Source organism: Miniopterus schreibersii (assembly GCF_964146895.1).
Source record: "Miniopterus schreibersii genome assembly, chromosome: 10".
In the NCBI taxonomy this organism is placed as follows: Eukaryota; Metazoa; Chordata; class Mammalia; order Chiroptera; family Miniopteridae; genus Miniopterus; species Miniopterus schreibersii.
In genome coordinates this window covers 55,479,118-55,499,659 of record NC_138110.1, presented here as the reverse complement: position 1 = coordinate 55,499,659, position 20,542 = coordinate 55,479,118, and the positions used below count along the sequence as shown (strand labels likewise).

At 41.1% G+C, this 20,542-nt stretch overlaps 1 protein-coding gene across 1 annotated transcript in view; it reads left to right on the top strand.

Annotated features, from left to right (window-relative positions):
* TOP1 (DNA topoisomerase I) overlaps positions 1–20,319 on the top strand; it is an 81,219-nt gene extending 60,900 nt beyond the window's left edge. The window contains exons 12-21 of the mRNA XM_081149750.1: positions 1,602–1,789; positions 2,058–2,202; positions 10,386–10,529; positions 11,736–11,921; positions 12,888–12,956; positions 13,481–13,595; positions 14,569–14,696; positions 17,802–17,896; positions 18,126–18,275; positions 19,212–20,319. Of these exons, the coding sequence (XP_081005876.1) occupies positions 1,602–1,789; positions 2,058–2,202; positions 10,386–10,529; positions 11,736–11,921; positions 12,888–12,956; positions 13,481–13,595; positions 14,569–14,696; positions 17,802–17,896; positions 18,126–18,275; positions 19,212–19,314 (1,323 nt within the window). The 3' untranslated portion in view covers positions 19,315–20,319. The remainder of the gene's footprint in view (positions 1–1,601; positions 1,790–2,057; positions 2,203–10,385; positions 10,530–11,735; positions 11,922–12,887; positions 12,957–13,480; positions 13,596–14,568; positions 14,697–17,801; positions 17,897–18,125; positions 18,276–19,211) is intronic.
* The last annotated feature ends 223 nt before the right edge of the window (positions 20,320–20,542 follow it).

The following is a 20,542-nucleotide window of genomic DNA, read 5'->3' as shown; positions in this document are numbered from 1 at the left end:
TAAAAACCAGTCAGTAACTCCAATAATACAGTGTTTTAAGGATGGACAGATCTGCCTCCCTGCAGTGGCTCCTGGATATTAGAGCTATGACAAATCAAATACTATTGGCCATGTACCTCCCTCTTCTCTGATTTTGCACTGGAATCTAGCCATGCTCATCTATATCTATCTTCCAGCCTTAACCATCCTTTTCCCTGAAGGCTCTTTTCAGTATCCATTTGGGATGTCATTTTCTTTTAGACCATCAGCAGGCAAACGATAGGCTGTTTTTGTAAACAAGTTTTATTGGAACACAGCCACACCTACTCATTTACATGTTATCTGTGGCTGTGTTTATGTGGCAGAGTTGAGTAGTTGCAACAGAGACCTTATGACCCTCAAGCCTAAAATAATTCCTATCCAGAAAAAGTTTACCAACCCCTGATCTAGAGGAGTACAAGCTAGAGTTTCATTTTTTAAATTGGAGGTCCAGAAGTTAAGGATTTTAAGAAATTCTTTGCATTTCAAAGCCCTGTAATTTCAGTATTTTAAAAGACTTGCATGTTTCTAAAATTTAGGCCAGTGTATTTATTTTATTTAAAAAATTTTTTATTTATTGATTTTAAAGAGAGAGAGAGAGAAGCATCTATTTGTTGCCCCTCTTATTTATGCATTCATTGGTTGCTTCTTGTTTGTTCCTTGATCAGAGAGCAAACCTGCAACCTTGATGTATCAGGATGGCGCTCTAACCAACTGAGCTACCCTGCCAGGGCTGTATTTCTATAACCCATTGTTTGACCTTTAGTTTTGCCTATTTGACCTTTAGTTTTAAAATGATAAGTTATCATAAGGACGATAACTGCATCAGACTTTTCTGTGTTGGCTTTGGCTTAGTTTTCTCCCCAATATTCTAGAATAGTGAAATTTGGTTTATTACTCACTTAAACTTACAAACCTCTTTGGTATTTTGTTCTTGGAATATTGATCCAAAGATAGGTTTCATAAGTCTCACCTTGTCAGAGTGCCTGCCAAGGACCCCTGCTACCTTGTGGGTGAATCTGGGGCAGCAGGACTTAGTAAAATTGAATTGCTAAGTATAATAGGAATGAAGAGGCAGCAGAGGGTCGGGGGCTTCAGATCCTTTCCCTCGCCGTTTTGGAGCAAGGGTCACAATGTCTATAACCTATATCTAAGAAAGCATCCCTAACAGGTTTGTTGAGCTTGAAAACCCATGTGAAATGCTGTTCAACTGAATGTCTCTAGAACCTGTTAGAGAACATGGAGGTGATGCCTATGAGGGCCTGTCACAGAGGCTCTTCTCCATCCCGTTTTGACACTGCTCAGCAAAACAATGTTAGTTTTTAAAGTTGTACGTAAAAATACTGAGGTAACATAAATATACATCCTTAAAGATGAGAGAATCAGTTTTGAATTTATAGTTGAAGTTAATCCTTATAGGTAGATCTCTAGGGGAATTTTATTGTGTTTAAGGTTTTTCCCTTACTTGAATTCATTTCTTAGTAATTTTTAGACTTTACCTTGACTTGTTCTCACATAAGAGGGAGGAATATCTGAGAACAGCCATTTGAACTCATTTTAACTACTTTCTTGCTATCTTCCAGAAAATCAAAGAGGAGAATGAAAAATTACTGAAAGAATATGGTTTCTGTATTATGGATAACCACAGAGAGAGGATTGCTAACTTCAAGATAGAACCGCCTGGGCTTTTCCGTGGCCGTGGCAACCACCCCAAGATGGGCATGCTGAAGAGACGGATCATGCCTGAGGACATAATCATCAACTGTAGCAAGTGAGCCCAATTCATCCTTTGGGCCAGAAATAAAATGGGGGCTTCCTTTGTCCTTAGTAGTGGGGAATATTTCCTACATTGCAGAGAACTGATCAGGGCAGCTCAGTATTTCCATGTGTACATTTCCAAGTGTGTTTCATGTATTGATTGGTGAGGAGGAAACTTGGGCATATATACTCAGCAGGTTTATTCACATCAGGTCAAGAAAGGTGAAATTGTTCCTCACATGTCCTCATTTCACTGCCCTCCTGTTTTGTTATGTCCACAGAGATGCCAAGGTTCCTTCTCCTCCTCCAGGACATAAATGGAAAGAAGTCCGACATGATAACAAGGTTACTTGGCTGGTCTCCTGGACAGAGAACATTCAAGGTTCCATTAAATACATCATGTTGAATCCCAGTTCACGAATCAAGGTAAGGGGGTGGCTCAGATTCCCAGTTAGTCTCTTTTTGTTGAACTGTAATGTTCTTAGACTCTAGAGTCACCTTGGCACATTAAAATCCCTTTCCACAAAAAGAAGGCAAGTATTTTCATGGTTAGCATTACCTGGTGACCTCCCTGAGACATATCTATTTTCTGCATTATTCACACTGTAATCTTATTCATTCATAAATATTTGCTGAAATCCTAGTGTGCGCCTGGCACAGTATATGCATGGTGCTAGGAATTGTGTTAGTAAACAAGACAAGTCTCTGCTTTCACATTGCCTGCTATCCAGTGTCAGAATGTGATGGAGAATGTAGTAAGTACGTGTCTATTGGCTTCTATAGCTCCTTTCCTCTTCCTTACCTTTCCTGGCTCTGAGGAAGGGAAAGTAATTGCTCTGAATCCAGAAGGAAGTTGTAAAATCCTACCTGCTCTGATTCGACAAAGTTTCATGTGGGTGGGTTTCACCGGGACCAAATGGGATAATGCATATGAAAGCACATCACGAATTTCTATATACCCATTTGGTGTTGTATATCAATGCTATTATTGAAAGGGGAAAACTGTTTGGGAAGGGCAGTCAGTTCTTGTTAGCTGGCCAGGAATACCCTACTTGGGAGAGTCCCACAAACTTTCTCCCATAGTTATACTATGGAAATGTGAACAGCAGCCTGAAAGAGGTGAGCTTCACAAGAAAACAGTCAAGGAATTAGTTTCTTACATACTGTGACTATTTATATGCAGGGGACTGGAACTAAAGATCTTCTTAATCTTGGTTTAGAGGTTTGTTAACACAGTAAGGCCACAGCTCAAAAGGCTATGTGTCTTAGACTAAACTGCACTTTTTCTAGCTTATAGTCATGTTTTCTAATGAAAACTACCCATCTATATGTTTTCTTCATTTCGAAAGTGTCACTTTTTCTAGTTTAGAGTGTAGAGTCAGAGAACCCTCATGGTGAGCAGAAGTGAACTCATATAAAGAAACATGTTATATTCCCCTCTGAAATACCACAAAGGTGGATAAACAGTGGTTTTAGCCCTCAGAGAACTTGTGGTCTGGTGGGCAGATTGGGTAAGAATTCAGTTATATTAGAAGAAATGTGTTAGATGCTTTAGATAAATAGAGCAGTTATTCCAGCAGTTAAAGAGATCAGGAACAACTTCATGAAGGAAACTCAGGGGAGGCTGGAGGGGGATGCGACCAGATCTTCAGACATTTCCTGAAAACTTTTTATATTATCTTAAATCCAATAGGAGGTCACTGAGTTTTAAAGAGTGTGAATAATGCCAGGTTTGTGTTTTAGAAACCTGTAACATAATTGATCATTGATCATTCTGACTGCTGTTCTATGGAGACTGGATTAGAGGCAAACAAGAAGTAGGGAGACCAGTGGGTTTCCAGACAAGAAATGGTGATGACCTAAAACAAGTGATGGCAGCAGGGATGGGGAGAGCTGAACAGATTCAAAATAAATATATATTGTGTACCCTTACAGACAGGATTAGAGTTGATTGTGGGAAAGTCTCTGAGTGTTTCGATCCTTGTAAGAAAAGCCAAGTGAAGTACCCCAAGGGCAGAGAGCCAGTCAATTATTGCAGACAATATCCACATAACTCCTAGCACCATAGGAATTTGTGCAGGTTTCTGGATGATGGTTATGGTAGTGAACCTAGAAGTCACCCAGATGTAGCCCTGCCTAGAACCTTATATCCAGAAGCTGACTCCAGTCAGCTGGGTTGGGATTCTAAGAGTCAAGAAGATGGTTAAAGGCTTGGCAAGTGGTGGTGTTGAGGGAAAAAGAAATGTGATTCCTTCAGCTTTCTACCAGCCCTCCTTGGCTGTCTCCCACTCAGCGGAACAGTGAGGTCTTCTGAGGTCTGGATGTGACAGTGCTTTTTAACTGCACAGCCAGCAAGAGAAGTGTTCTCTTTATAGATAAAATAGAAAGATACAAGCATTACATGTTTTATTTTTAATAAAGTATTTCAAATCTATAAGAATAGGTAATATAACGAACATTCATGCCCACCATCTGGATGTGTCAAACCTTAACATTGTGTCCTATTCAACTCCTTCATCTCATGAACGTTTCTGATAAACAGCTGAAGTCCCCTGTGTGACATTTATCTCCTTCCCTGGAGATTACTATAATGAATTTAATGTTTTCATTCTCGTGCGTATTGTTGTGTTTTTGCAGTATATTTATGTGTGCATAAACAGTATGTAGTATTGCTTTATCAGGTTTAATTTTAAAATAATTATGTTATTGAGATCATTCTGCAACTTGTTTATTTCACCCAGCTTTGGTTTTGAGATTTTATTATCTTGACATACATTCTAATTTATTGTTCGCTACATGGCATTCTGGTCTTATAGAAACTGTCCACTTGTTAGACTTTTAGGGTTGTTTACAATCTTTTGCTGTTATATAAACAGTGCTGGAATAAACATATTTTCCTTGTGTGTATGGATGAAACTTTCCCTCAACTATTCTTTACGTTTCCAAATTGTTCTCTAAAGTACTTGAACCAGTTTGCATCACCAGCATCCCTACAACAGGGCATACAGGTTCCTTTTCCACAACCTTGCCAACATTTCTAGAGTTTCACTTTTTATATTTTGATCTTTAACCCACTGGAATGTATTTTTGTGTATGGTATGAATTGAGATCTGATATTTTTCCCACACAAATAACCAGCTGTCCCAGAATTATTTAGTTGTATTACCCCCTCTGTCATATACCAGATTTCTACCTGTATGTCCGACTGCTTCTGGGCTCTGTCCTGTTGCGTTTGCCCCTCTAGTTCTTCCTTGCCAGCATCCCGCCTTAACTACTGTAGTCTTAGAGAGTTTTACTACTGAGTGGGACAAGTTTCCTTCCTCTCATTCTTCAACACTGTCTTGGCTGTTCTCAGCTCTCTGCTGTTTCATATTAATTTTGAGATACATTTGTCAGGTTCCAATGAAGGCTTGAGGTTTTTATTAGAATTGCATTGAATTTATAGATTAATAGGGAGAAAATATTAACAATATTTTGTTGTCTTCCAATACATGAACATGTTATATACCTCTCCACTAATTCATGTCTTTGAATATATCCTTCAGTATTATTTCATAATTTTCTCCACAGAGGTTTTACACATTTTTACAAACTTTTTTTTCTTAGAGAACTTAGTTTTTAGTGCTATTGAATGATATTTTTTTCCTATTATATTTCTGTTGGTTTATACTGGAGTGGTGATACTGTTGATTTTTTAATATTGTCTTATATCTGCAACATTGCTGACCTCTTATTCCAGAAGTGTATTTTTTGGGGTTTCCATATAGGTAAAGAAATTACTATAAAGACAGTCTTAACTTTTTATTTCCAGTTATACATCATTTCTTTTGCTTACATTTTACTTTTTATTTAAAAGACCTCCACAAGGATCCGTAAAACTCCTACCCTCTCTTTAGTCAACGGTCAAATATTTGATTAATTTCTGTACTCAGTACTTTCCCTCCAGGTTTACTTTTCTTGTTGAAACACATCTTTTACTGTTTCTTTAGTGAGGATCTACAGGCAGCCTATTCTCCCTTTGTTTACCTGAAAATTTATTTTCATCCTCATGACTGCCTTTTCTCAAATAAAGAATGCATCTTTATTATTGGTGATCTCTGGTTTCACTATTCTGTATCTAAGTATAGATATATTTTTCAAGGTACTCAGACTAAACTTTCAATCTGAGGACTAATGTATTTTATTCTAGAAAACTCAGCCATTATTTCTTCCATAGCTGCTAGGCCCTTCTTTCCATTTGCTGCTTTTAGAGTCCTATTAGGTGAATATTGAAGTGTCTCAATCTACAAATGCTTTTTAAAACTGTATTTTCGTATTCTTTATCTCTTTATGTCTGGTCTTCATTTGGGGGTAGTTCTCTAGGATTCATTTCCAGTTCCCTAAATCTACCTGATTTTATTTAATTTCATTTGTTTTATAACTTCTTGTCCTTTTTGGTAGTCGTTCCCTTTTATCCTCTTTGCTCTCCACTTTCTCTGCTCACTCCTCTTGTCTTAGAGGGAGTCTTCTAGCCCATCTCAGCCCAAGCTCACACAGCCCCTGGCTTCAGGTCCCTTCTGGCATGGAGTTCTTTCCTTGCTATGGATGTTTAAAGCACGATTTTACTGACCTGATCTGACCCAAACATCTATAAAAATAAGCTTTTGTATGGTCATTTTACTTCTTGGAGGACTTTAGGTGCAATTTATGGGGGGCTACCATCACGGAGCTTTTATTCTACATCTTTTTGCTCAACCCGCAGAGATTTCTCCTACTCTGAGATTCTTTGCTTCTTTTTGTATCTATATTTTACTTGTTCACTTCCCCCATATAACATCATGGTATCATTCTACCCCATCTCTGCTTTGTTGGGAAATTTAGCTCAAGCATAATGTGACTGAATTTTTGACAATTTAAAAAATATGTTCAGTCAGGGTAGAAAAGAGCACAGCTGAAGCATGTATCCTGTCCTTGCTCCCTTTCTGGAAACTTGGATTGGCTTACTTACAGTCATAGCCAGGGTTGTACTTCCACCCTCCCATGTCACTGAAATGATTAGGACTTTTGAGAGCCAAAGTAACTTGTCTTACAGGTACTAAAAAGAGTATCCTGAGTTCATTTACATTTTTCTCTGCTCATCCTAAGCACATGGTAGAGAGTATTCAACATCACCAATTTTCAAGGGAATGCATATTTGTTTGTTTGTTTGTTTGTTTTTAAATATGTCTATTGATTTCAGAGAGAGGAAGGGAGAGGGAGAGAAAGAGAGAAACAGCAATGATGAGCGGTTCATTGAATGCCCCCACTGCAGATCGAGCCCGCAACCCTGGCATGTGCCCTGACTGGGAATCGAACCTCGATCTCCTGGATCATAGGGGTACACTCAACCACTGAGCCATGCTGACCAGGCAGGGGAACGCATATTTAAACCACAGTGAGATACTTAATTCCAATTCTAGGTGTTTTTGCCCCAAATGAAATGAAAACATGTCTACAAAATACTTGTACAAGAATGTTCATAGTGCCCCAGCTGGGTGGCTCTGTTGGTTGGAGCATGGTCCCGTACACCAAAAAGGTTGCATGTTCGATTCCTTGTCATGTCATATACCTAGGTTGTGGGTTCAATCCCCAGTTGGGGTTCATATGGGAGGCAACTGATGGATGTTTCTCTCTTGCATCTGTGTTTCTTTCTCTCTCTCCTTCTCTCTCAAAAAAAATCAATAAACCTATCCTTGGATGATGATTTAAAAAAAGGGGGGGATGTTCATAGCACAGCTATATTCCTGAGAGTCTAAAACTGGAAACATCCCAGGGGTCCATCAACATAACAGAAAAATACATTATGGTATAGTCAAACACATTAGGGATAGTCATAGGGCATACCATATATACCAGCAATTAAAAGGAGTGAACTACTGATAACTACAACAACATGGATGAATCTTAAAAACAGACATAAGAGTCTGTATTGTATGATAACATTTATGTAATATTATAGATTAGGCAAAACTAATTTATGATGATAGATTAAAGGGTCAGTAGTTGTTTAGTTGGTGATTAGCTGGGAAGGGGCATGAGGGAACTTTCTGGAATGATAAAAATATTCTGTCTTGGTGGGTGGGTGTAGTGGATTAAAACTGATCAAACTGTGTACTTAAATATATGTAACATAAAATCTTTTAAAGATTTATTCAAATAAAAGGTGAAAGAAAGGATTGGAAGAAAATAACACTAATATCTGAAAAAGGATTTAAATAAAAAATATAAAGTCTCCAAATCAATAATAAAAGGATAGCTAAATTTTAAAATGGGCATGTATGGAGAGGTGGTTGTATTTTATTTTTAAACATGGTATAAATATACAGGGCCAATTTGTTGTGTCTTTTGTTTTAATGACATATGTTTGGGGTTCAGAATGCCATTCACTCTTTCTTTGGTGCTCTGTACAATGGAAAAGTGACACAGGGGTCACCAGCTAAGTGAGAAGTAAAGAGCCACTTAAGGATATTGGCAAATGCCACTGTTGCCCTGTACAAATCTTTGAGAAAGGATGAGAGAGCAGGATTAGCTCACCTCCCACTTTGCTATCCTGAATCCAGATCCTGACCCCCATTTACCCACTGCGCTTAGTAGGTAAGTAGTTATATTAGAAAGAGAGAGAAAATATGGTGGGCCCACTAATAAAAAAAAAAGTCACCCAAAGAATGTTCGGCACACTGATCAAATCGGGATCTTGTCCTCTATGGAGTGTTGACTGAGTAAGGGGCGAGGACGGGGGGTGGGGGGTTAAAGGCCGCCCCGCTCCAGTGCACACCTTGTTTTACTGAGATGGTCTTGATAACCACCTTGCTTGGAAAGACCAATTAGATATTTTCCAGAAGTATTCTGAGAAAACTTGCTGTGGTGCATTTTACTCTGGATTCTGTCTAGGGAAACAGAAGCAGATGTATGTCTGTACATACTTCCTGGAGGCCGCCCTCCCCCCACTGGACCTAGACAAGGTGGCTTCTGCCTCATCCCCATCGCTGTGTCCCTATTTCAGAGAATCCTGGATCCTTGTGCCAGGAGCCCAACCAACATATGAAGAAAAGTTGGTAGCCTCTGTGAATGAATTATTTGTTGGGTTTTCTAAACAGTGTTTCACTGGCATGACTAAGGGACCGAGGAAGTAAATTCTGCAGGACTTTGAAGAGTCAGAGTCAGGCTTTGGTAGGCCTGTGTGCCTTTAGAGTAAAGGGAGAGAGCCCACTCCTGAGCTGGAAACTATATTGTTGAAGACGAGCCTTTTGTGTGTAATCTTATGTAAGTGTAATCTCATGGAGATGTATTACTGACTTGTACACAAGGACAGCTTGTATCGCACCTTTTCTTACTCTTAAATGTCAAAATGTACTGAGAAAAATGACTGAGAAATTTTCAGCTTTTCATTGTCAGGAAATAGATATTTCTTCCGGATCACCAAACTACTAACTCACCCACCCACAGCAACATGTAGTTACCGAACCTCTTGTTTTATTGCCAAACAAGTACATATAGCCAGTCCACACTCAACTGTGAGAATGTGCTGACTCCTTAGCATACTTGGGTGAGCTATCATTTCAGAGCATTTGTTAGAAGACCTTTCTTGTTCCATGTAACCCACACTCCTGTGTGCTCAGAAGGCCAGTTACCTTGTCCACAGTTCTTATGCCTTAGGGACCATGTGCCTTAGGCAGGAATCAGGCATACGTGGGTAAAATCACTACCCCTCTTTTGTTTTGGGGTAGGGGAATTAAGAGCAGAGATTCTTGAGTTCTTAAATTCCATCCTTGTGTTCATTGTCATATAGTCCGTTTTAGGCCTTGTAATACTTCTGACCCTCTTTCATTTCTTGGATATTTTTTTCCTTCCTTACCTTTCTCACTTGATTCTATTAGTCCTTGCTAGCAGAAATCTTCCATCACTGCTGGTTACATTCAGTCTTTTCACACCCTTTTAAAAAGCTTTAATTGGCTTTAGAATTCAGTTTTTAAACCTTCCACAAAAAGCTCTAATGTTTAAAAAGGAAAGACTTCCCAGTAACATTGTTTCCTTCAGTCTAATCAAGAATACTGTTAAATGCAGAAGTTAGAAAATGGTGAGTAATTATGGCTGTTCCTAGAAATCATTGTGTTCCTTGGTAATTACATGTTGTAATCTTTGGTTCTGCTTCCTTGACAGTTCCTTCCATCAAACTAAATGGTTGTCTTGAATTTAATGAAATTCAGTTCTAGCGGGAAAACTGCTGTTGGGGCACAGATTCCACAGTAAAGCTGTGATGGGGATCTTTATACCCTTTGTGTTGACAGAAGTCAGTTTTTGGGACATGCCATGTGGGCTTTTCCCAGGAACGTAACATTTCACAGCGTGGAAGCCACAGGCTTTCTTAGGAATTAGACAGGAGCCAGTTGAACTCAACAGTGAAATGGGACAGCATGATTTCTCATCAGGTTAAAGGCCTGAAAATTTCTCATCAATACTTTTCTTTTTCTGCCTTGCTTAAGCTCAAGTTCCTTCTCTTTGGTACAAAGCCCTGAACTTGGATATTTATAGTCTGTCTGTCTTTACAGACCATCCCTAAACAATCCACCTTTGGGGTTGGGTCTTTGCAGGGTGAGAAAGATTGGCAGAAATACGAGACTGCTCGGCGGCTGAAAAAGTGTGTGGACAAGATCCGGAACCAGTATCGAGAAGACTGGAAGTCCAAAGAGATGAAAGTCCGGCAGAGAGCTGTAGCCCTGTACTTCATCGACAAGGTGAGAGCATCTGCCTGTCATATCACTGGCTGTGTTCAGCTTAATAAAGATGTAGGGAGTGCTTACTCCCTTGGGTCCCTTGCTAAGTTCTGGAGAGGTGGTGACAGCTGGACACCCGGGGGGTCCTGCTCACTCAAGTCTCTGGTCCAGTAGGGAAGGTAGAAGTGAGAAGAGAGTCATTCCGAGTCTGCTGCTCCCTGAACAGTCTGCCTGGTAGGAGGGTTTTGCCTGAACCTGAATGTGTCAGAAATACTTAGACATCTTCAAACTTTCTGTGAACCACCAAAAATAATTTGACATCACAACCCAGCACACAATTATATTTGTGTTTGTGTAACTAAAACAAAAATTGCACAAAACAATGCTTTAGCCGTCCTCTCAGAGCAGTGAATTCTGATATTTTTCTGTTTCTTAGTTTTTTAAAAAGATTGTAACTCTTAAAATTGGTTAAATAATCTGCTAACATATCACAACTACAGTTTGAGAGACTGCTCTGGAGATCATTTTCTCAGTTTTTTGTTTTTTTTTTTAATATATCTTTATTGATTTCAGAGAGAGGAAAGGAGAGGGGGGGAGAGAGAGAGAGAGAGAGAGAGAGAGAGAGAGAGAAACATCAGCGATGAGACAGTCACTGATCGGCTGCCTCCTGCACGCCCCCGACTGGGAATCGAGCCCGCAACCCGGGCACGTGCCCCGACTGGGAATCAAACCCCGATTGCCTGGATCCCAGGTCAGTGCTCAACCGCTGAGCCACGCCTGGCCGGGCTCAGTATTCTTTAGAAGAAAAGATTTCATGTTTTTCCCACCAGTTTTGCACTTCTTATATTTGAGCACAAATTCTGAATTGTCTAAAAAATTAAGCAAAATTAAGAAACTAACTTTTTGAGTCTGATTGCCAAGACTAGAAATGCTCCCTCAGTTGCTGCTTAAAAAAGGTTCTTCTTTTCCTCCATTCCCATTTGAGAAGTCAGAGTAAAGAGGTTGGATTTATAGGGAAGTTTAGTATCCCCACGACTCTCCATACTTCATTTTATAGAGGAATAAGCAACAGTGCAGAATCCAGAATTCCCAGGCCTTGTAGACTAATGGATGTTCTGCCCCAAAGAGAATTGGGAGGCTTCTGATTTTGGTTTCCTAGAGGTCCTGTGAGATTCAAGTTTCTTCAGTCGTGCTCATCTTTTTTTCTTCTCTCTCCTCCTGGGACAGCTTGCTCTGAGAGCAGGCAATGAGAAGGAGGAAGGAGAAACAGCGGACACTGTGGGTTGCTGCTCCCTACGCGTGGAGCACATCAATCTGCACACGGAGTTGGATGGCCAGGAATATGTGGTTGAGTTTGACTTCCTTGGGAAGGACTCAATCAGATACTACAACAAAGTCCCCGTAGAGAAACGAGTAAGTTAATGTTGCCTGTTTTTTCATTCATTCATCCATCCATCCATTCATTCCAACAAGCATTTGTTGAGTGCTTTTTGTGTGCTCTGTGCTTTGCTGGGCACTAGAAAAAAATCACTTGAGGGAAGAGCTATTGTTTGGTGTCCCTGCCCTAACCCCCAACCCTGATTCTACCTTCCTGGGAATGAGGGCCATCTCCCATAGCAACATTCAAGTGTTCTGTAGAGGTTGGACCTCACAACAAACTCAGGATAAGATTGAACCACCATGTGTTCTAATGATTTAACCACATTTCCATATCCCCTGGTCATGCTGAACATTTGTCATTTGTCCCTTTGCTCAGTTTCTCCCCAGGTCCTGATTGAGTGAAAAGGTAGCCCTTTGGTCCACAGATTTCTGAGCCTGTAGCTGAAGAGGGTATTGCAGCTCAGTGCCTCCACCCTAAATAATTGGGTTTGAACCAGAGACCTACAGAGTGCAGGATCCCAGTAATCCAGCCCTTCTCGCTGATGCTTCATCAGTACTTAGGCTTTGCTGGCTGTAGAAATGCTCCAAATGAAACAAAGCTAAAGAGATCTGGCAATTAAATGTAATGCCTGAACTTAGATTAGATTCCACACTGGGGGTGGGCAGTGAAGGACATCATTAGGTCAGCTGACAAAACTGGAATATGGACAGTAGGTTAGATAAAAGGTATCAGTGTAAATTTATGAAGCTGATAAATACTGTGTACCTTTATTCTGCGTAAGTACCCAAATGGTTCAGATAATTAGCACATACACACAGATGTAGAAAGAGTGAGCAGACATGCACACTGAACAAATGGTAAGGTACAATGTTAATGGTAAGTGCGTTAGGGTAAAGGATGTGGGTGCTCCTAGTGCTTTGTGGGGTTTTTTAAAGTTGCGATTGTTTCCAAAGTAAAGGTTTTAAAAATAATAATTAGGCTCTGCTTATTTCTTTTAGGTTTTTAAGAACTTACAACTATTTATGGAGAACAAACAGCCTGAGGATGATCTTTTTGATAGACTCAATGTGAGTGGACAAAGTGCACTGGGTTGAGGAGGGCCTAGCCAGAGCGTCACAAGCTCCTAGAGGAGAGGCTTGCCTGGGGGTGGTGCGGGCTCTCCCCTCAGCTTGTCCTGCAGTGTCTTCTATGCTCTTCCTCCCTGGGGCACTCGGCAAATCCGAGGCCAAAGCCCTAAGGCTTAGGCAGACCTGGCTTATCCTCCTCTGACTCCCCTGAGCCTGCCCCTGGCTGGATGCCAGCCACCTCTGCTGGGGACCCAAGACCTGTTCTTGACATCAGGGAAGGTGTTACCAAGGAAGGACACATTTACTTTATTGGCCTGCTTAAGATTGATGTACTTCTTAGGGATGTATCCTGCAACCCTGTGTTCTGGAATTCTCTCCCCTCTTTTCCTAACTCCCCTCTGGCAGAGCAGTAAACTTGGCAAGGTCATGACTGCATTGGCATCAGTGTCCTAGCGCTTGCCAGAAGGGCAGAGTTGTGTGACTCTTACCTAAATCCTGACATCCTGTTGCTTTATCTTGTCCAGACTGCTATTTTAAATAAGCATCTTCAGGATCTCATGGAGGGCTTGACAGCCAAGGTGTTTCGTACATACAACGCCTCCATCACGCTACAGCAGCAGCTAAAAGAACTCACAGCCCGTAAGTACTGCTTGGCCACCCAGGGCCCACACCCTACTAGTGATGTCTGGTGCTCTTGCTCCGCTAAGTCCTAGATCTGTTCCACTTTTTCTCCTAACATTGTGACTGGAAACTTTTTCCTTCCATTCCTCTAATAGAGAGCTAAGGCTTACTTTGTATAAACATAAGACCGCTGCTGTTTCTCCCATTCCTACCCCAGCTTCTAGAATCGATTTATGGAATGATGACAGTGGCTTTCTTTCTGCTCTGAAAATGCCTGCACTTTGTTTTATATGTATGTTTTTTAAAAGCTCATAGAAAGAAGACACAGTGCTGTAATGTTCTGTTAAATTGGAGAGAGTAGGTTGTCATGGTTACTAAAAAAAATATCAGAGCAAATCCTTCCCTTGAGGTTTCTGTCATTTTTTTCCCCTTAAGAGTAGGTAGTATTCTCCTAAAAACGAGCTGTAGAAGGTATCACCACAATCCACAAGCTTTTTCCTGGAGCCCAGCCACTGCTAAATTCCCACTGTCCTCTATCAATAGGTCAAATGGCTTTAGTATGAGCCAGAAAAGCCAAAGATCAGTATATAGAAGGTCAGTGTTTTAGGGTAGGATAAAGAATGACACAAGTAAGAAAATTCCTTGGGTAACACTTTTGATTTTATTTTTAAAAAATACATTGCCTTGGGGTTTTAAAATGTAAAACTTGTGGTCCCTTTGTCTTCTCCTCTACAGGCTTTTTCTGTCCCCAAGTCCCTATTTTCTTCAGGTTACATTGGGTGGGTAGGTGGGGGAGGTGGACACTGCAGCAAGCAGATGAGCATGTTGACTACCGATTTTGACCTGGTTGGTGGCTTGGGGAAACTTGAATTGACCATTAGAGTGACACGAGAGCCAGTAAAGTCATGAGGATGGAGCAGTGGGGAAGGCACGCGTATTCTCTCTGGTTGTACAAACTCACTCTTTTACTGTCGCGTTTCTTTCTGTGCAGCGGATGAGAATATCCCAGCAAAGATCCTATCTTATAACCGTGCCAACCGAGCTGTTGCAATTCTTTGTAACCATCAGAGGGCACCACCAAAAACTTTTGAGAAGTCCATGATGAACTTGCAATCTAAGGTATCTTGGATCTGGGTGGCAGGGTGGCAAAATGAAGAGAACCGTGTTCGCCATGGGCTGATAATCTGAAAACGAGAGGCATTTTTAATCTAGCCTTCCAAGCTGGGATATCAGAAGGCCAGTTCTGGGTCTGTTCTGGAAGAAAGGTCCATGCTGTAGCTAAACAAGTGGACCTATGATAGTAGTTATCCCTGATGAAGACAGTGACTACCTGGTGCCCAGTTCAGGAGGTGCTAATTTTGCGGACACAAGTTTTGCATTGGCCACTTCCCATTTTGAAAAGCTAAGGTTGATGTACCCTCCTTGAAATATTGCTAATTGTTGTCCTTATTATACAGGAGGATAATGGATATAGAGTCTTCACAATTCCTTGCCACAGCCTAGAAATGCAATTATTTCCAAATTAGATTGTATGAAATTGAAAAGATGTTGGAACAATGATAATTTCCCCCCAACTCTAGCACTATTTTTATTTTTACACATTCCACAGGAATCATATTTTATGTAATTCTTCCTCATACATATTTTGAACCCTAGGGAGAAAGTGACGTGCAAACAAATAGATGCTGTTCCTCTTCCATGTGTCTTTCTCCTCCCTCTGACTCTACCTGGTACTGAACTTTTAAGCCACAAGACACTTAACATTTGACAGTGAGCATTTTTGTGTGGGCAGTGGCTACAGAACTAATCCATTCTCATGTACTAATCCACAATGAAAATTTGCAGATATTTCATTGCTGACAGACACATAGGATTACAAAGGTAACCAATTATCTTGAAATATACTTACCAAATGTATTTTTAAAGTCTGATACAGTAATAGATGTGCTTCCTTATTAATTTACTAAGATCTTAAGATGGTTCTAATAACCTCTGTCAATTTCAAGGTAGTAATGAACATAAATGGTACTTCAGGATTTCTGCAATAATTATATGAAAATACCTGTACAGTCTATTGCTGATAAAGTCATAGGTACTACTGGCATCACATCACTATGATTTGTTGCCCACATAATTGAAGGAGAAATGATGAATTTCAACTAGAGGTTAATGAAATTATAGATGTCATATTTTCCCACCCATGTTCACAGAATTCTGTACTTGGACAGTTGGAGTTTAAAAATTGCTATAGAGTGAGACCACATAACACATTTTCAGGCCCATGTTGAAATTGTGTTCTGTTGAAATATCTTGAAGATAAATACCCAGGAGCAGTACATCTGGGTCAAAAGACACACACAACCTGTGGGGCCATCTGGCTTTCCTGAAGGGATGCACATGTCCACAGTAAATGAGTATGTGTCCATAGAGCTCTCAGGTCCTTGCACTCTATGGATAGCAGGCAAAGAACTCTGTACAGACAACCCTTCCTAGCAGCTCCCGTTTGCTGCCACTCTGTTAAATGGTGGTCACCTGGTGTAGTTTATTCTCAGGTTGTTCTGAGCCAGAATTAAAAGCATGAATATTCAGGTGTTGTTTACCTAATGCAGGAGACCCCTCCCTGGAGCATGAGGAGGTCTTTTGTTGATCTCACTCTGGAACCACTGTTTGAGCAGCCCAGGCTGCCTGCCAGACGAGCCCTCCAAGCCCAGGAACCCTCTCCTGTGTGCCCACAAAGCAAACACACGCCTGTTTGCCAAGTGAATCAATGGAGTCTTTGATGCTTTGAGAGAATTTGACACAGTCTGCCAATTTAGCGTTCACAGAAATGGTTAAAAGATTGTGGTGTGTTGCATTTCTAGCCTAAAAGAATCTAGCTAGTGGTGTCTGTGATGCTTTTGTGTATAGGATTAGTTCCTTCAGCTTGCCTTTGGACAACATAAATGTTTGGAAGTAAGCCATTCATAGTAAAATGCATTTAATGGTTGTCTCACAATAGTAGTCTCTGTTTCCAATCTGGGGCTGTGTGTGTATCTAACAGACAATTCTAGGCTGAGAACAACAGCCCAGTGTGTGAGAGTCAGGCGTGCATTTGCTGTGCAGAGGTTCCCTCGACCTCACAGGTTAGCAAGGTGAGCAGGTCTGGGGTACCTGTGCTCAGCAGTGAGAGCTTACAGGTTTGGGCTCTAGTTCCATGGTGTTGCTTGCTGCCATCCTCAAGCAGGAACTCAGAGAAGAGCTCTGGTCTTTTCTTTATAGACCGGGACTCCATGAGATTCATTTTGGAAAAAGAGCTCCACAGCTAAAAGTGTTTTCAAATCTCTGTTTCTGAGGAAACTCGTATTCTTCCCGTTCTTAGTGCTTTTTTTTTAAACTCTCACCAGAGGACATGTTTATTGATTTTAGAGAGGGGGGGAAAAGAGAGAAAGAAACATCGACTGGTTGCTTCCCTTATGCGCCTTGATGGGGGATTGAACATGAAACCTAGGTATGTGCCCTGACCTGGAATCGAACCTACAACCTTTTGGTGTATGGGACACACTACAACCAAGCCACGCTGGCCAGGGCTCAACTCCCTCTCCTTTTGAAAACAGAATGCCAAAGGCAGGCCATGCCACGTGTCAGCTTGGAACAGACTGCCATTCTCCAGTCCTTTGGATGTTCTCTTCATACATCCTTTTTTTCTCGAAAAGCGTGCAGCTCCTTCCCAGAGTGCTGGCAGAATCTGAGTGAGCTGGGCTCAGTAGCTGCAAGGATCCTGTCTGTCTCAGCTTCATAAAGAGTATCTTCTGCAGCATTCTTGGAATGAAGGCTATATCCTGGCTCAGGCTCCACTTGAAAAACAGCTCATCTGTAGCCCTCTTCTTAGGTGTCTGAGGCCAAAAGGATCTCTGAAATATTAGCACCCACATTCCCAGTCCCAGCGAGTTCTCTTCCTCAAACACCTGGATTAGTGGGGGCCTGTATCTCTGCCAGTAGAATGCTCATTTCTTGATGGGTCACTGAAGAACATAAATGGCCAAATGGCAGTTGAATTCAGCAATCACTGTGCACCTACTTTGTGCTTTCATGACGCTACCCCTGGGTGTCTTTACCTGGCAGACCACCAAGAGGAACTGCCTGTCTGGTGGAGACATCTAGGTTTTATCTTCTCTGATATAGTTCTTGTCTTCTCTCTGGGCTTCATTTATTTCTAAAACTGACTGATGTTCTTCCCCCACCCAGATTGATGCCAAGAAGGAACAGCTAGCAGATGCCCGGAGAGACCTGAAAAGTGCTAAAGCTGATGCCAAGGTCATGAAGGATGCAAAGACCAAGAAGTATGTGCCTGGTGGTGTACAAAGCTGGGGGTTGGTTGAGAGAGAAAAGCATGTGTAATACAGCCAGGTGCCCTGGGCTCCAGCTTTTCTAGGGTTTCGGAGTGATACCTTTTGGAAATCTCTGTACTTGGGGCTTTTCTGCTTGTCCTGCCTCCTAAGTGGCAGAGTGGGGTTGCAGTGTTCTTATCCAGAGGCTAGGCCTAGTTCTTGATGAGATCCATTCTCCCAGGGTGGTAGAGTCAAAGAAGAAGGCTGTGCAGAGACTGGAGGAGCAGTTGATGAAGCTCGAAGTTCAGGCCACAGACCGAGAGGAGAATAAACAAATTGCTCTGGGAACCTCCAAACTCAATTATCTGGACCCGAGGATCTCAGTGGCTTGGTAAGCATTGAGTTCTTTGCTGCTGGCTGGAGAACGGTAGTGGGGTTGTAAGAAAACAGCACACTTTCTGTGCTCTGGGAAACCTCTGCCAGAATTCTGATACGCATGCTGCAAAGGCTTTGGAACATTCTGGGTGGTCCTCAGTGTCAGCGCTGTTACACTGCCTTTCAGTGTGCTGACATCTGTTTTGAAAAGGCAGGTGCAGTCCCATCACTTATGGAACTTTAGGACAAGAATGGAAACTCTTCACCCATATTGAAGGAAAACTATAGAAGAACCTCTCACTTTAATAAAATGTTTCAATAAAATAATTTATAAGGAAGGTAGGAACAAGGAGAAAAGACAGATGAGAACATAGATCTGAGCAACTTATTCAAAGAGTTAGAGGTACCTTTTAACAAAGATAAATTTTCTATTCGCTCACTCCCTCCATCCCCTGCCACACACAGTCATAAAATAACACCCCAAAATCAGTGGCTTCTTTGAAGGTGCTTATTAGTTACTTTGAGTTGCTGAGTTCTGGGCCTAGGAGGAGGAATCATCCCCTGTGGCGCCTGCTCCTCTGGGCCTATTTCCATTCTGCTCCTATACCCTGTCTACTCTTTTTGCCCTGTTTGGTGCTAGGGGATTGGTTAGCTTGAAAGGCACTGCGGACTCTGGAGCCAGACTGCTTGGGTTCAGTCTTCAGCTCCATGTTCACTAGCTGCATGAAGAAGTAACTGTTCTGCCTTAAGTCTTTTCATCTGTACCTTTCTCTTTTGTGCTTCTGTAATAGCACCTACTTTAGAGGTCATTATCAAGGTTAAATGAGTTGAGCCCCTGAATTCTTGTTCTCACCAGATGGATGTGGAGAAGGCAGCACATCCAAGCCCTGGCGCCAGGCTGGGCCACTGCTCCCTGAGACACTAACCCACCCTTTTTCTCCTTTGTTTGCAGGTGCAAGAAGTGGGGGGTCCCAATAGAGAAAATTTACAACAAAACCCAGAGGGAGAAGTTTGCCTGGGCCATCGACATGGCTGATGAGGACTATGAGTTCTAGCCAGTCTGGAGGAGCAGTTCTGTGAAAAGCAACAGCGTGGTTTGGGGAAGATGGATAAACTGTGAGCCTCACTTGCCCTCACAACTGAGGGAGAGAGGCAGCAAGTCTTAACAAACCAACATCTTTGAGAAAAGATAAACCTGAAGATATTATAAGGGAGAGCTGAGCCAGTTGTCCTATGGACAACTTATTTAAAAATATTTCAGATATCAAAATTCTAGCTGTATGATTTGTTTTGAATTTTGTTTTTATTTTCAAGAGGGCAAGTGGATGGGAATTTGTCAAGAGTTCTGCCAGGCAAATTCACTGTTTCACTGAAGCATTTGGATTCTCTTAGCTACTGTATACGAAGTCCGATTATATTGGTGCGTTTTTACAGTTAGGGTTTTGCAATAACTTCTATATTTTAATAGAAATGAATTCCTAAACTCCCTCCCCTCTCCCCCATTTCAGGAATTTAAAATTAAGTAGAACAAAAACCCAGCGCACCTGTTAAGAGTCTTCAATATCTATTGTCATGGGAATCAATTTTCATTAAACTTGAAGCAGTTGTGACATTGGCAGTGTTTTGGTTCAGACACCTGTTCACAGAAAAGCATGATGGGAAAATATTTCCTGACTTGAGTGTTCCTTTTTAAATGTGAATTTTTATTTCTTTTTAATTATTTTAAAATATTTAAACCTTTTTCTTGATCTTAAAGATCGTGTAGATTGGGGTCGGGGAGGGATGAGGGGTGAGTGAGTCTAAGGATAATGAAATAATCAGTGACTGAAACCATTTTCCCATCATCCTTTGTTCTGAGCATTTTCTGTACCCTTTCAGATATCCATCTTTTTCATTTTAAACCCCAGTCTTTCACTTGAAAGATTTTATTGTATAAAAAGTTCCATAGGTCAATAAATCTAGAGGAAAATGAGTATTTGGTCCAAAAAAAGAAAAATAATCAAGATTTTAGGGCTTTTATTTTTTCTTTTGTAATTGTGTAAAAAATGGAAAAAAAACCCCATAAAAAGCAGAATTTTAATGTGAAAACATTTTTTGCTATAATCATTAGTTTTAGAGGCATTGTTAGTTTAGCGTGTGTGCAGAGTCCATTTCCCACATCTTTCCTCAAGTATCTTCTATTTTTATCATGAATTCCCTTTTAATCAACTGTAGGTTATTTAAAATAAATTCCTACAACCTAACAGAAACTTAGTGTCTGCCTCTTTGTTACCCAGGGCCCCA